Raw genomic sequence first — 14,650 nt, 5'->3', positions numbered from 1 at the left:
TCACACACAACAAAAAACATCTTCATATGGAACAAAATTCTACCTGTAAAGGGTTCTATGTGCACACAGTTTAACTGTGACAGTTATATATTACACTTATTTAGAAACACTAGTTTCAGCAGTGAATCACGTGACACTATCTTGTCTGCATTTTAATCTGATCTTGTAAGGACAAAAAAAATGTGACTCAATCTGAGTTAAATCAAACAGAGCATTTGACACAAAGACCCAGAACTGGTTACTAGCACAATGCACAGATCAGCACAGTGATATCAAACAACAGATCAGCACAGTGATCTCAAACACCAGATCAGCACAGTGATCTCAAACAACAGATCAGCACAGTGATTTCAAACACCAGATCAGCACAGTGGTCTCAAACACCAGTGCTACCTGTTTTCCTTGGGACTTCACAACTGGCTTTTTGCATTTTTGTATTTTGGCCCAGTTGTTAGTCACTTTGTATAAAAAGTGTCTTCCAATTATTAAATGCAAATGTGTGACCAGGACATGGTTTGGTATAGTTCTGGGTTTGATGTAGTGTCTTCTGACTAATCTTCACACTAATCTTCATGCTAATCTCCCTGCTAATCTTCATACTAATCTTCCTGCTAATCTCCCTGCTAATCTTGCCCTTTCTCTTACAGAGCCACGGCCTTTGGACTCCTAAATGCCGTGTGCAAGCTGGCGGCCATCTTGGGGAGCTACATTTTCGCCTTGTTTGTGGGCGTCACCAAAGTGGTCCCCATCCTGCTGTCGTGTGCAGCACTGCTGTGTGGAGGACTCCTGGCTCTGAAGCTCCCAGAGACCAGGGAGAAAGCTCTGCTGTGAGGTGGAGGCCAGCTGCGCCCTACACCACCCAGAGGGCAGTGTCAGGGTAGTACAACTCTGGCCAAAGCTGAAATTGCTCCACACCAAAAAGAAGCTGAAATTATTACTCTGGTAAACATGAAATTGTTTTCCTGCCTGCCCGTACCACAGCATTTATCTGAACTATGAGCTTTAGTGATTCAGTAAATCCCCAATTTAAATGTGACCAAGGACCAAAAGTGAGGACTCTCTGCTTACTCAAGAATCATAATCATATCATCATATCTAGTACAGATGTACTTTTCACACCAGTCTATAGGGTCATAAACGACTTCTATCTATCCCCATACCCCATAAATGAGATAAGAAACAGTAAATTGTTCAAATTCCATGCCCCTAAGTAACGAACATCCTCAGAGCCATTTCATGAGAGTTCAAAGAGTTCAGATACCTTTGTGAAGAGGATGGTTTTGAGTTTTCGTTTTGGGTTTTTGGTGGATGGGGGCATCCTGTCACTGTACACTAGCTTTGTGATCTAGTCCCTCATGCTGTGTTCCCTGTGCTAGCAGAGCCAGAGTTAGCCCTGATGTTCACAGCTTTCCCTGGTTTTTCCCTGGTCTTGTAACTTCACATGGGATGATCAGTTCACTGTGTTCATCTCATTCGTTTTCTGTATATTGATAAGGAATGTACACAGCACTTGTAACCTAAAGGAATTAGCCCATAGTACTGTTTAGCTTCCATAAGGCCTTGTGTATTATTTATTTTCCTTATTTCCTGAACTCTTGACAGCTTAACTTGAGTTTGGAGTGGAATCCTCAAAGACATAAAAATATTAAAATCATAAAAATTTGTTGAATGTTTGGTCAAACACTATACACAACCCTCTAAATGAAGCTCACACTAGCTGTTGACTGAGTTGCATGTGTGCTAACTACCAAGTGATGTTTATGTCTTCTACCAGTGTGTTGTTAGCCAAGCGAATGTTTGAATGTCTTAATGTATGTCTCACTGTAAATAGAAGAGTACGTGTTTCAAGCACCAGTTGTCTAAGTATCCCTCATAATAGAATAGTATATGATTTAAACATCAGTTGTCGAAGTATCCCTTGTTGTGTTTATTTATTTATTTGTTTATGTATTTATTTAGCTTTCATCAGCCTCCTGGGACAACACATCACTGGCCTTTTTTCTGTGACGATCATGTGATCGCTGGTTTTCAGGTTATACATACTGAAATGCCACTAATAAGAGTATACAGAAAATTATAAACATGGATCTACACATTGTGAACGATATTCACAAACACCCGAGCTTCAGGAATATACAGTCTAAATCAGTAATGGAGGCCTATAAAGGAAAAAAAAGAGAAAAGCTGCTGGATTAGCTGTCCTACTGTTAATCACTTTATGGTAAGAACACACACGTGTCTCTTAGGAACTCTAACATTATGACCGAATATTTGCCAGTATCCACTGGAAACGATCACAGCATTTTAGCTGTAAAGCAGGTCTCTGACATTCAAATCCACAACTGCAACTTTGAATTTGGTAATTAACAATAATGAAGTGATGATCTGAAATGGCATTATGGCCCTCCGTGTCCTGGGTGACGTCTGTGAGGACCCACGTGACAGTGAGAACACAGTGTTTTATATGTAACATAGTTTGTGTCTGTCACTGTCTGATTAAGGCCATAACACATTATGTTTACATTTCTATTTTTGTTTCACAGTAAGATCTGACTGTCACTGGAACAGAAGTTTGGTTGAATATGTTTTATCTTTGAATGTTTTATTTGTGACTGTAATATCAATCAATAAATAAATTATTAATGTGATCAAATCTGTAAAGTTTTGGCTGATCTAAACTGACCAGCTGTTTACTTTAAAAAAGTGTATTAAATGCCCTCTCTCTGATCTACACTTCAAATCGTGCTTTCAGTTGAATGCTATTAGGTATCAATTAAGTAATTATCTAAAGTGTTGCCGTGGAGACAGCAAGTCCTCCTCCTGTTAATCCCCCTCATGCTGAAGGCAGTATTTCCATCACCTGTTTATTTTGGCCGTGGATGTTGTGGTCAGGCCAGCTCAGTGTCTCCTGGGGTTTGGACGGGCGTGTGAAAGGTGGAACATGCACCCACACGGCCCGAGCTGGAGCCCCGCACTCTTACGCTTGGTCGAGAGGTTTCCGTGGGAGACACAGAGGGCATTCAGGGCTTCCCGGCACAGACGGCGGTGGGACCAAGGTTTGTGGGCGGAGCAGGCAGCTCTGTGGGCGGAGCAGGCAGCTCTGTGGGCGGAGCCAGCTGACCGTGACGCCACTAGTGGGTGCTGCTGTTTATTCTAACTCAAGTGTTAAAGAAAATGTCAGGAGAGATTTTAGCAGCAGGTACGGGATCCGATCAGAGACAGCAGGAGTAAACATGGTGAAGACAGACACCAGACATTTGTAGTAGATCGTAGATAGAATACTGCAGCACCAAAGAGAGGTGCAGTTGTTATTTTGAGATATTAATCATGAATGCATACTGGTATTTAGACCACAGGGTGTTTATGGTGTGAGGGGTGACCTATGTGTCTATTTCTCTCCCAGTGCCGTGTTAGGACGAGAAGATACCGCTACTCCCTCAAAACAACAGCTTGTTTTTGTTCGCACTCAGGGTGCAAAACGCTGCACGCTACAGAGAGGGGGAGAAATGCCAACCGGTGTCAGTTCCCATGGGAACACCAGGCTGGGCATTCGGTGAAACCTGTAGGAACACAAGCAGGATGAGTCCTGCTGGACCAGGGTCAGGACAAGGTTTTAGGGTTAGGGTTAGTGACAATTCACCGCTTATCAAAAAGCACATGAGCATGCTGGTTTCAGATAGGATTTATATATGAAGGCTGTGGGTTCTGGGGTCAGTGTTCTGGATTCTGAGTTCTGGGGTCAGAGTTCTGGATTCTGAGTTCTGGGGTCAGAGGTCTGGATTCTGGGGTCAGTGTTCTGGACTCTGGGGTCAGTGCTGTGGGGTCAGTTTTCTGGGGTCTGGGTTCTGGGGTCAGTGCTGTCTCACCCTGTGGGACTGTGAGGTGCCAAATTCAGAGTTCTGACACCTCAGGGCTGTGGGTGGGGACTTTGGGTCAGAGGTGTGAGGGTGAAACAGGTCTTGCCAGCTGAGCGTAAATACATGTTCATTAGCTTCTGCATCGCAGAGTGCTATTGTAATTATTTTCCTGATTGTGTCGGGATGTAGCAGTGTTCATTTAAAGCCATGGAGAGTGTCATGCTGGTGTATTGTAAACTCTGCATGTCTTCGGTTACTCAGTTTACCCAGTTCCTCCGTTCTGGGTAAAAGATCCGAGGTTCTGCAGCACAAGCATGCTTTGACTGTCTGGACGACTCAAACGAGATACAGTTTCTCCTTTTGACAAAAAAATTCTAATTTCCTCTCTGACAACAGTACGTCACTCTCTGTGCTTCTCTATGAAATCACTTCAGTCCTGTTCACTGTAAACAGCAGAATGAGTGAAGTACTATATGAATACCACATGAAGACACTAACACTAACACTAAACCTAACACTAAACCTAACACTAACACTAACACTAAACCTAACACTAACACTAACACTAAACCTAACACTAAACCTAACACTAACACTAAACCTAACACTAACACTAAACCTAACCCTAACACTAACACTAAACCTAACACTAACACTAACACTAAACCTAACACTAAACCTAACACTAACACTAAACCTAACACTAACACTAAACCTAACACTAACACTAACACTAAACCTAACACTAAACCTAACACTAACACTAAACCTAACACTAACACTAACACTAAACCTAACACTAACACTAAACCTAACACTAACACTAACACTAAACCTAACACTAAACCTAACACTAACACTAAACCTAACACTAACACTAAACCTAACACTAACACTAACACTAAACCTAACACTAAACCTAACACTAACACTAAACCTAACACTAACACTAACACTAAACCTAACACTAACACTAAACCTAACCCTAACACTAACACTAACACTAAACCTAACACTAAACCTAACACTAACACTAAACCTAACACTAACACTAACACTAACACTGTGCAGTCTGACTGTGTCCCAGGATCTGGAGGCACGGAGGACAAGGTCAACTCACCTGGGCAGAAGGACGCGAGGTCATGAGTTCATGGGGTCATGGGGTCATGAGGTTGAGGGCGCAGTTCTGCGTTCAGCCACCGTGTGGTGGTTCTCAAGTGCGTTATGTGACAAGTTCAGATGCCAGACTCAGGTTTGAAACACATGTCCACACAGACATCACTGACTAACCATATAGGCTGGTTCTGTCTGTTTGTACTGTCTATCTGTGCTGTCTGTCTGTACTGTATAAATGAGCGAGGGTTTTTGCCAAAGAAGTCCTACATCAGTGTGATGGTTTTACAGAGCTGACTTTCCTTTACAATTCATAACCCCAACTTCAAAATTCTACCTTCTCCTGTATCACATTGTTTTGTGGCTTCAGCAGAGCTTAATGAGCTTAATCATCTCATTTACATGTTTGGTGTGAAATTCCATTACTAGTTCACACGGTATAAGGAGATGTGACCTCGGCCACCATCTGACCTGTAATAGGTCCTAGTTCACACCTCTCATGTGACCTCACCCAATGACCCTGGCAGCTGGTAAGACATGTAGCTGTGACCAGCTGTCATTAATACACACACACACACACACACACACACACACACACACACACACACGCGCGCGCGCGCGCATGCACACAGCTACTGACCTCATATATGTATGTTACTTTTTAATACTGCCAAGCAGTATTACGGTATTATAATATGACATTATATATATATTTCACCAGGCCCAGTATAAAAAGAAAACAAAAAAACAAAATCTGAATTTGTTCAAGAGTCTGTATGTTATTATGTTAATATATTGTAAGTTAGTTCAATAGCTTGTGTATTAGTATGTTAGTGTGTTAGTTCAATAGCTTGTATGTTAATATGTTGTATGCTCAATAGCTTGTATGTTGGTATGTTAGTATGTTGTATGTTCAGTAGCTGGTATGTTATTATGTTGCATGCTAGTTCAATAGCTTGTATGTTGATGTTAGTATGTTGAATGTTAGTTCAATATCTTGTATGTTAGTATGTTGTATGTTAGTTGAATAGTTTGTATGTTGGTATGTTAGTATGTTGTATGTTCAGTAGCTTGTATGTTAGTATGTTGTATGTTCAATAGCTTGTATGTTGGTATGTTAGTATGTTGTATGTTAGTTGAATAGGTTGTATGTTAGTATGTTGTATGTTCAATAGCTTGTATGTTGGTATGTTAGTATGTTGTATGTTAGTTGAATAGCTTGTATGTTGGTATGTTAGTATGTTGTATGTTAGTTGAATAGGTTGTATGTTAATATGTTGTATGTTAAATAGCTTGTATGTTGGTATGTTAGTATGTTGTATGTTAGTTGAATAGCTTGTATGTTGGTATGTTAGTATGTTGTATGTTAGTTGAATAGGTTGTATGTTAATATGTTGTATGTTCAATAGCTTGTATGTTGGTATGTTAGTATGTTGTATGTTAGTTGAATAGCTTGTATGTTGGTATGTTAGTATGTTGTATGTTAGTTGAATAGCTTGTATGTTGGTATGTTAGTATGTTGTATGTTAGTTGAATAGGTTGTATGTTAATATGTTGTATGTTCAATAGCTTGTATGTTGGTATGTTAGTATGTTGTATGTTAGTTGAATAGCTTGTATGTTGGTATGTTAGTATGTTGTATGTTAGTTGAATAGGTTGTATGTTAATATGTTGTATGTTAAATAGCTTGTATGTTGGTATGTTAGTATGTTGTATGTTAGTTGAATAGGTTGTATGTTAATATGTTGTATGTTAAATAGCTTGTATGTTGGTATGTTAGTATGTTGCATGTTCAATGTTCAATAAAATAACTGATTTCACTTTGTGGGCAAGAGTTCCACAGAGCTTCACCATTTTGATTAAAGTTTGTAATTCAGACGTCTCAAATGTCACATTTACCTCTCATGACAGAAACACAGAATCTCTAATGTCAGAAACATCAGCTGAAATATGTTCATTATGAGCAGAGGAGCAAAGCCTCACATCCTCTTATCCTGCAGTGATATACAGCAATATCCATATATACAGTAATGCCTTCACATCCAGATCAGGGTTAGTTCCCCCCCCAACCCCACCCTCTCTCTCTGTGTGACCACTGCACATTCAGTCGGAGACAGACGGTGGGTCAGAGGAGGTGTCACTTCACACCTCAGAGTGCTGTATAAAGTCCTCCTCCAGTATAAAGTCCTCCTCCAGAGGAGCTCCCTAGCACTCCCCAGTCTTCAGCCTTTAGAGAGGCGCGAGCATGGATCTGTCTCCTCTCTACTTCTGCACACCGGCCAGCTGGCGTCCTCCCAGCTCTGACTGTGAACTCTACAACGTCTCCTCTCCAGAGGCCACGTCTCCTCCGCCCTGCGCAGACTTCTCCCCGGACCTCTCGCCCTTTCCCGGTTCCACGGCTCCGCGTTCCGCTCCGCCGTGGGAGGCGAAATCGCCGTCGTCCCGTGCCGTCTCGGGGAGTCCCGGGGAGACGTCGAGGAGGAGGCGCTGGAGGAACCCGACGGAGCAGCGACAGAGCGCCAGCGAGAAGGAGAAGCTGCGCATGAGAGACCTGACCGCCGCGCTGCACCACCTGCGCACCTACCTGCCTCCATCCGTGGCCCCCGCCGGACAGACGCTGACCAAGATCGAGACGCTCCGCCTGGCCATACGCTACATCTCACACCTGTCCTCACAGCTGGGACTTCCAGAGGAGCCTCTGGGTCGTAGGAAGGAGGCTGGGACTCCCGAAGCTTCCTGTTACAGCTCGGGTGGGGAGAACTGGAGAGGGGCAGCATGCCCGGAGCCACCCCACCACGCCCTCGCCCACCACACCCTCGCCCACCACGCCCTCAGGACGGCAGACACGCGGACGGCTGGCACAGGCATGGAGCTCCCAGCCTGCGACCAGTTCCTCGCCTCCACCCTCCACCCCCTGCTGGAGTGTCCGCTGTACCCAGACATGACGCTACCGTACCAGGTGGGTCCCTCTGTACACGAGTGTATGACAACAGGGTTTACTTCAGAACAACAACTTCTATGTGGTAGAAATAGCTTGTTAACTGGACTGCTTCCTGCCTTTTAGGACTACAGCACATCTGTGCACTACGAGAACGCCAGTGCGGAGTTCTGGGTCTGAGACAGACATCACGCTCAACGGCACTACCTGGACACTCATTTACATGAACAGTATTTAAAAGAGCTCAAACAGTTTCTCTTATTTTAAGATCTATTTTAAGGTCTATTTTAATAATATATTTGTATCTTTTTTGTACAAACTAAAACTAATTTATTGATATTTATAATAAATACTTTGCACATGTTGTGGTGTTGATTCTGTACATTCTGTACAATCTGGTTATATTTAATATACTTAAGGAGTAATTTAATAAAATTTAAATGTAGAGCTGATGAAACAACATTAGTGCGGAGAGTGCTGTTAAAATAAATACTAATGTAAATACTGATGTAAATACTAATATTCTCAATATAGTGGATTGTTAGAGAGCGTAGCATTTTCATATATTGTTTAAAAGCTGTCTGTGATCAATATCTAAGCATAGTACATGAGTCCAAAACCAGAGTTGTATAATCCAGGTTCAGAAAGTAAAAGTCCTCACCAGGATTTTGCTCAAGCTTGCTAGGTTTCTAATTAGTGCAATCCAGGTAAAATGAGTGGAATCAACACAATTCAGGAAGCCTGAGCAAAATCCTGGTGAGGACATTTACTTTCTGAACCTGGACTATACAACTCTGTCCAAAACACGTTTACAGTTCAATCTGGGGCCAATATCGCCCTCTACTGGCAACAATAACACACAGCACTGAGAGAATGACTTTCTCGCTTCTTTCCACATAATTGCTAAACAGTTTTGACTGTTTTAAAGTTCCGAGTGAAAAGGACCCAAAATAACATCGCAAAATATTAAAGATTAAAGTAGACATGAGAAAGTGTGTCTTACTCCTCACATGAACACAGCACATGGAATCTCCCTAACCGTTAAATGATGGAGCTCATAAACATGACAAAACAGAGACAATATCCTCACCCCCAGACCGCTGCCTCTCAGCCAATCAGAATTCAGGAAATGTTATTGTTGCTTCAGCCGGGTTAGCAGAGGGTCTTTTATCAGGGTTTTAATGTTTAAGTGAGGTCTAAACACCACACGCCCATCAAGAATGTTTTATCTGCACTTTACAAGGCTAAGTAGCAACAACAACAAAAAAAAAGTGTGTGTGTGTGTGTGTGTGTGTGTGAGAGAGAGAGAGAGAGAGAGAGAATAGTAAATGTTAATACCCCATGCTGGAATAAAGCATGCAATTCGAGACGAGTAAACAGCTGCCTAGTTCTACAGAGACGTCCAGATGGGTCCAGCACAAATTATATGAAGGCAGTTCTAGTCTCAGATTGTTTGGGGGGGGTTGCTGCCCAGGATTCATCCCTTTGTCATTAACATTCAAATGACTCTGCCCCATGTCCTGATAAGGCTTGTAGAGTTAGATATCTTAGAGGTGCCCCCCCCAGTACTCCCTAGGGTGCCTTACCCTCAAATCCTGTAAACCCAATATCAGAGCAAGTCCAGCAAACTGCTTTTATTTCATTCACTGAACATATTACATTTGTTTACTGTAACATATGATATTATAAGCAAGGTGAATCATGTCTGGAAATAGAAACTAGAGGTCTAGTGTCCAGATTCTCAGTGTGGAGGTCAGATGTTTCCTCCTCACAGCAGGGCCGCGGTCATCACGTTGGGACCCACCGGCATGCTGTAAGGAGGCCACGCCCAGCCCTGCTGGGAGGCCACGCCCTGCCCTGCTGTGATAAAGCCTGGTGTCCTCGCACCTCTGAGTCTGGGCCTCCGAGGACCGCTGCATGCAGACTCAGAGGAAGTCCTGCCACGTGTGTGTAAGCAGGACACCAAGGTGTTGGACACCAGGGGGATTAAAAATAATCTCCTGCTCCTTCCATCCCAGCACGGTTGATTGATGTGGATATGCTGAGCTGCTGTGGGATTTACTCTTATTAAGCGCTCAGTTGACATACGCATCACACTGACCTGCAGTGCTGCTTTACACTCAGCTGCTAATCAGCCTTTGATCACTTTAGATCAAAACTAAGTAAAGAAACGGATAATAAACAAATGCAGGCACGAGTTCATTCAGGACTGCAAAGGGGTTTTTTGGTGTCAGTGAGTCGAATTTCCCTCCTTCAAGATCCCTTCTTCATTCCTGAAGGCTAGAACCTGTGTTGTCTTTGATTTCATGCAGTAGTTATTGCCTCTGAGAAAGTAGTGATACACTGATACTACTGAGAAAGTGCTGATAAACTATGCTTCTGACAAAGTACTGACACTCAAACAGTGTGTGGACGAACACTGATGAAGCAAAAGAAGGCATTGACCTCCTGACCTCTTCAGCTGTGTGTTCACACCATCAACTACGAACCAATTCATCATTCAGATAATTACATGATTCAGATAATCTTGCTTAACTCAATCTATGTCATAATGCTGTGTGTGTCTTTGAAGTCATGATGCTGTGTGTGTGGGTTTGAAGTCTTAATGCTGTGTGTTACCTCTTAAGTCTTAATGTGAGTGTGGATTTGGATGTTTTACTTATACATGTGAAAAGGTAGCAGACCAATGATATGATGGTTAATCTCACCAAATGATCGTAATCTGTTTTTTATCTTCATATTAAATATAAAACAATGACATTTACAGTATGTAATCTAAAAGAACCAGAAATGTCATATAACTTACTTTATAAGTATGGCTCTGTGTCAAATGTGTCAGCTGGACCAATAAAAGTGTGATTCTTGTGTTCCCATGGTAACACCCAGACTAATGGTGCTTTCTCACCCTGCAGCTGCTCCTCAGACAACAAACACCAATCACAGTCCAGAGCAATCCATCCCAGTCCACCACAACCCATCACAGTCCAAAATAACCCATAACAGTCCAACATAATCCATCCCAGTCCAACACAACCCATCACAGTCCACCACAATCCATCACAGTCCACCACAACTCATCACAGTCCACCACAACTCATCACAGTCCACCACAATCCATCACAGTCCACCACAACTCATCACAGTCCACCACAACTCATCACAGTCCACCACAATCCATCACAGTCCACCACAATCCATCACAGTCCACCATAACCCATCACAGTCTACTATGTAAATATGTGCAATGCACATTTCTGTTCCAATCAACAGCTGAAGGATGAATCCAAAGCTGATGTTTAAAGACCAGCCATCAGAACAACGAAAGTTAATGATTAAAATAGGGCTAGTTAGGGTAATAATGAATTAGGGTTAATTAGAGAGTACAAGTTGAACGAATGACACCCGCAGATCTTTCTGTTAACCTATCTTGAACTTGTAGAGGGTTTGTGGTGTCTTCACCTCAGACCTGAGTTGTGTGTGACAGGAGTTTTCCCAGAGACCCCCCCCCAGTGTGAAACCTTCCAGCTTTCTGCTCCACCTTTGAAGTGCAGACACCCTGGGTGGAGGTGCTACTTCACACCTCCTAATCCCAGATATATTGGGCCTGAGCCTCCATCTCCCCAGCATTCACTCAGACGTCACAGACCGACGGAAACCTCCTCAAACTTCAGCTATGGATGCCAACTGCTGTCCTCTCCTGCCCCGGGACGTCAAAGCCGAGTATGAGACTGAGCTGGCGTGGGTGGGCATGGACGCGGGTTACTACAGCGCATGTGGGAGCCTGTCTCCAACCTCGTCCCTCGACTCGTCCTGTCTGTCTCCCCCAGGCTGCTGGTGGGGACCTGAGCCCACTTGGGGTCCCGCCACTGGGACTCTGCTCTCCCGTGCAGACCGTCCTGCTCAGAGCAGGACACGCAGCAGGTCCAAGAACCCCGGGAAGAAACGACAGAGCGCCAGCGAACGAGAGAAGCTGCGCATGAGAGACCTGACCGCCGCGCTGCACCACCTGCGCACCTACCTGCCTCCGTCCGTGGCCCCCGCCGGACAGACGCTGACCAAGATCGAGACGCTCCGCCTGGCCATACGCTACATCTCACACCTGTCTTCACAGCTGGGACTTCCAGAAGATCTCACCCAGGCCGGGAGCGCTCAGAACCGCTGTGGCCCCCTCCCCTCTGGGCAGGGTGGGGTACCAGATGCCTGGTGCCAGGCTGCTCCGGTCCAGTCAGCCGTACCGCAGTACCACAGCCAGACCTGTCGGACCTCCACCCAGCTCACAGCATCCGTCCAGCAGACGGAAACCTTCACTCTCTTCCATAGATCACAGGGACACACCGCTCACACTGGTAGGGTTGATTTATTTATTTATGTTATTGGATTAATCTTGATAAACCTTTTCCATTTAGTAGCTATCCAGTTTGCTATTTCTTCAAGTATAATGCAAAAAATAATCATAAAACCATTCTTGTCAGCTGGTTAGTAACTCCCAGGCATGTTGTGTGCTAATGCTGTTTGTAAAGACGAGTTCTCATCTGCTCTGAACAGTTCCCACGATGCACCATGCTGCGCTCCACCACTCCATCGCTTCACCACTCCACCACTCCACCGCTCCATCACTCCACCTCTCCACCACAGATCTGCAGGACAGGAGCTGTTTGGGAAGAACAGAAACATCTATGAATTGTTCATTGCCTTAATCTAGAATCATTTGTAAGCTAATTTATTTATTAGATAATTTATTTTTGTACTGGATTATCATTTTTGCAAATAAATGAAAAATGTTTTGGAAAAGAAACGTTTTGCGTTTGAAAAAAAAGACACATGAAGCAGACACTCTGAACACAGAAGGCAGGACACTGGTTTTTAAAAAGTTCTTTATTTGAACCCTTTTCATCTCAGCTTTGCTTTCCTTCCTACTGTAAAAGACAATGCTAGACATGTATGCATTTGTAGTACAAGCCAGTCACCAGAAGGCAAAAATACAAGGACATGGCCTTATTTAAATATGGCCTTATTTAAATTATAAAGTATAAGTCAGGACATGTTATGCAAATTCTGAATAGGTTAGTGGTTTATTTTATTTTTTTGTCTGTAGCTATACTTTTGCACAGGGGATACAGGTGTGGTTGTATGAGGAATACAGGTGGGGTTATATGGTGGTGATACAGGTGGGGTTATATGGTGATGCAGGTTTTAAAATGCGAGGCATGATCCAGTGGTAAGCGCTCCCCCAATTCTCAGCTGTGTGATATTACGGCCTGGTCTTCAGAGCCTTGGTATGCTACAGTGCTGCTCTCTCCGTCCACCACATAAAGGCTTTATGGACACGTAAAGCTTTTAGTGATGCATTATAATGCTGGATTGAGTTTGTCTGGCACAGTTTACAGGTAAACTGAGCAAAGAGCTGTGGGGTTTATAAGCCCTGTGACAGTCTCCTGAGCACTCGGTCTGACCCAGAACGGTGATGAGGAGGTGATGTCCGTCTTCGGTTCAGAGAGACACGTTGCAGACCTGTAGACAGTGCTTTCAAAATTTAAGTATAACAACTATATCAAGTCAAATACATGAATAGGTAGGAATGTTCAGTCACAGTGTAGGCGTAGTGCTCACAATGGCTGCGCCTTCAGGAGAGTGTAGAAATAGTTTTTACAGAAGAACATGAATATGTATTCGATATGTAAATAGATCTGTGTGAATATGTGATATGTCTCACTCTGGGTCTCACTGCAGAAGAGGATTATGAATCTCATACCTGAACACAAGACATTTAGATATGATCTGATTAAGATAATTTAGATTTTATCTTTTCAGATGTAATGATTCATGATGTGAGTGCATTTTACTTCCAAAGATTTTAGAGATCTTTCAGGAGCAAAACATCTTACCTTTCCTCTTCTCTCTCTGACTTATTTTGATAACCTCAAATCATTTTAATGCTGATTGGACAGTAAAGATTTTCAAAACACCAGAGGCATAAATGCAAATGTGTTTTCAGATGCTGTTCTGTGGTTTATCAAAGCACCATGGTATGTACTTTTGCCTTCAGGAAAGAAAAAAAACACAGTTCATCCAGTGTGCAGATTTGCACTCGTCTTATGTTCAGTTGAGTCTGTTATGACGTGACCAGCCCCTGTTCCATTATGACCTCTGGAAACAAAGGGCTTCACCCTTAGAATCAGAGCAACCAACTCATCCAACATTAAGGTGAAGCTAAATTCAGGAAATGCCATATGTCCTTTTATGAAACTTGAACATGAAAGAATGACAGATGAGAAGATCGTATGAGGTGTGGATTAGTGTCATGGAAATATGGATTAGTGTCAACAAATAACAGTAGCGGAAATTGAGTAATGGAATAGAAAATAGTTTGAGTATTTGAATGCCTTTGTTTATGTGCTTATGTGTTTTTGGTCCCCTACCCCATAAAGAGACTACAGTAGTTTCTGATTAGAAAATTCACAAAGAACCCTGTGAGGAACCCTGTGAGGAACCCTGTGAGGAACCCTGTGAGGAACCCTGTGTCCCACTGCTGCACAGGTGTACATTCAGAAACTGCAGACATGGTGGATTACACACCACACCACATGCATGCATGAATGTCGTAATGCTCAGAGCTTTCCAGTTAAACTGGACTTTGCTGTCACGCAAACACTCTGGTTAGACTCCACCCAACTGACCCAGTTCTGATATTGACATAGTTGAATGACAGCTATTACTGTAACCTGGGATTATGATAACAGCA

General features: G+C 43.2%; 1 protein-coding gene across 2 annotated transcripts in view; it reads left to right on the top strand.

Annotated features, from left to right (window-relative positions):
• Positions 1-1,663, top strand: part of sv2bb (synaptic vesicle glycoprotein 2Bb) — a 35,112-nt gene extending 33,449 nt beyond the window's left edge. For both annotated transcript variants that reach the window (XM_077022339.1, XM_077022340.1), the window contains one exon: positions 648-1,663. In XM_077022339.1, coding sequence (XP_076878454.1) covers positions 648-831 — 184 coding nt within the window. In that variant the 3' untranslated portion in view covers positions 832-1,663. The remainder of the gene's footprint in view (positions 1-647) is intronic.
• The last annotated feature ends 12,987 nt before the right edge of the window (positions 1,664-14,650 follow it).

This window comes from Brachyhypopomus gauderio, chromosome 11, assembly GCF_052324685.1.
Source record: "Brachyhypopomus gauderio isolate BG-103 chromosome 11, BGAUD_0.2, whole genome shotgun sequence".
Classification (NCBI taxonomy): Eukaryota; Metazoa; Chordata; class Actinopteri; order Gymnotiformes; family Hypopomidae; genus Brachyhypopomus; species Brachyhypopomus gauderio.
This window is presented reverse-complemented; position numbering and strand designations above follow the sequence as displayed.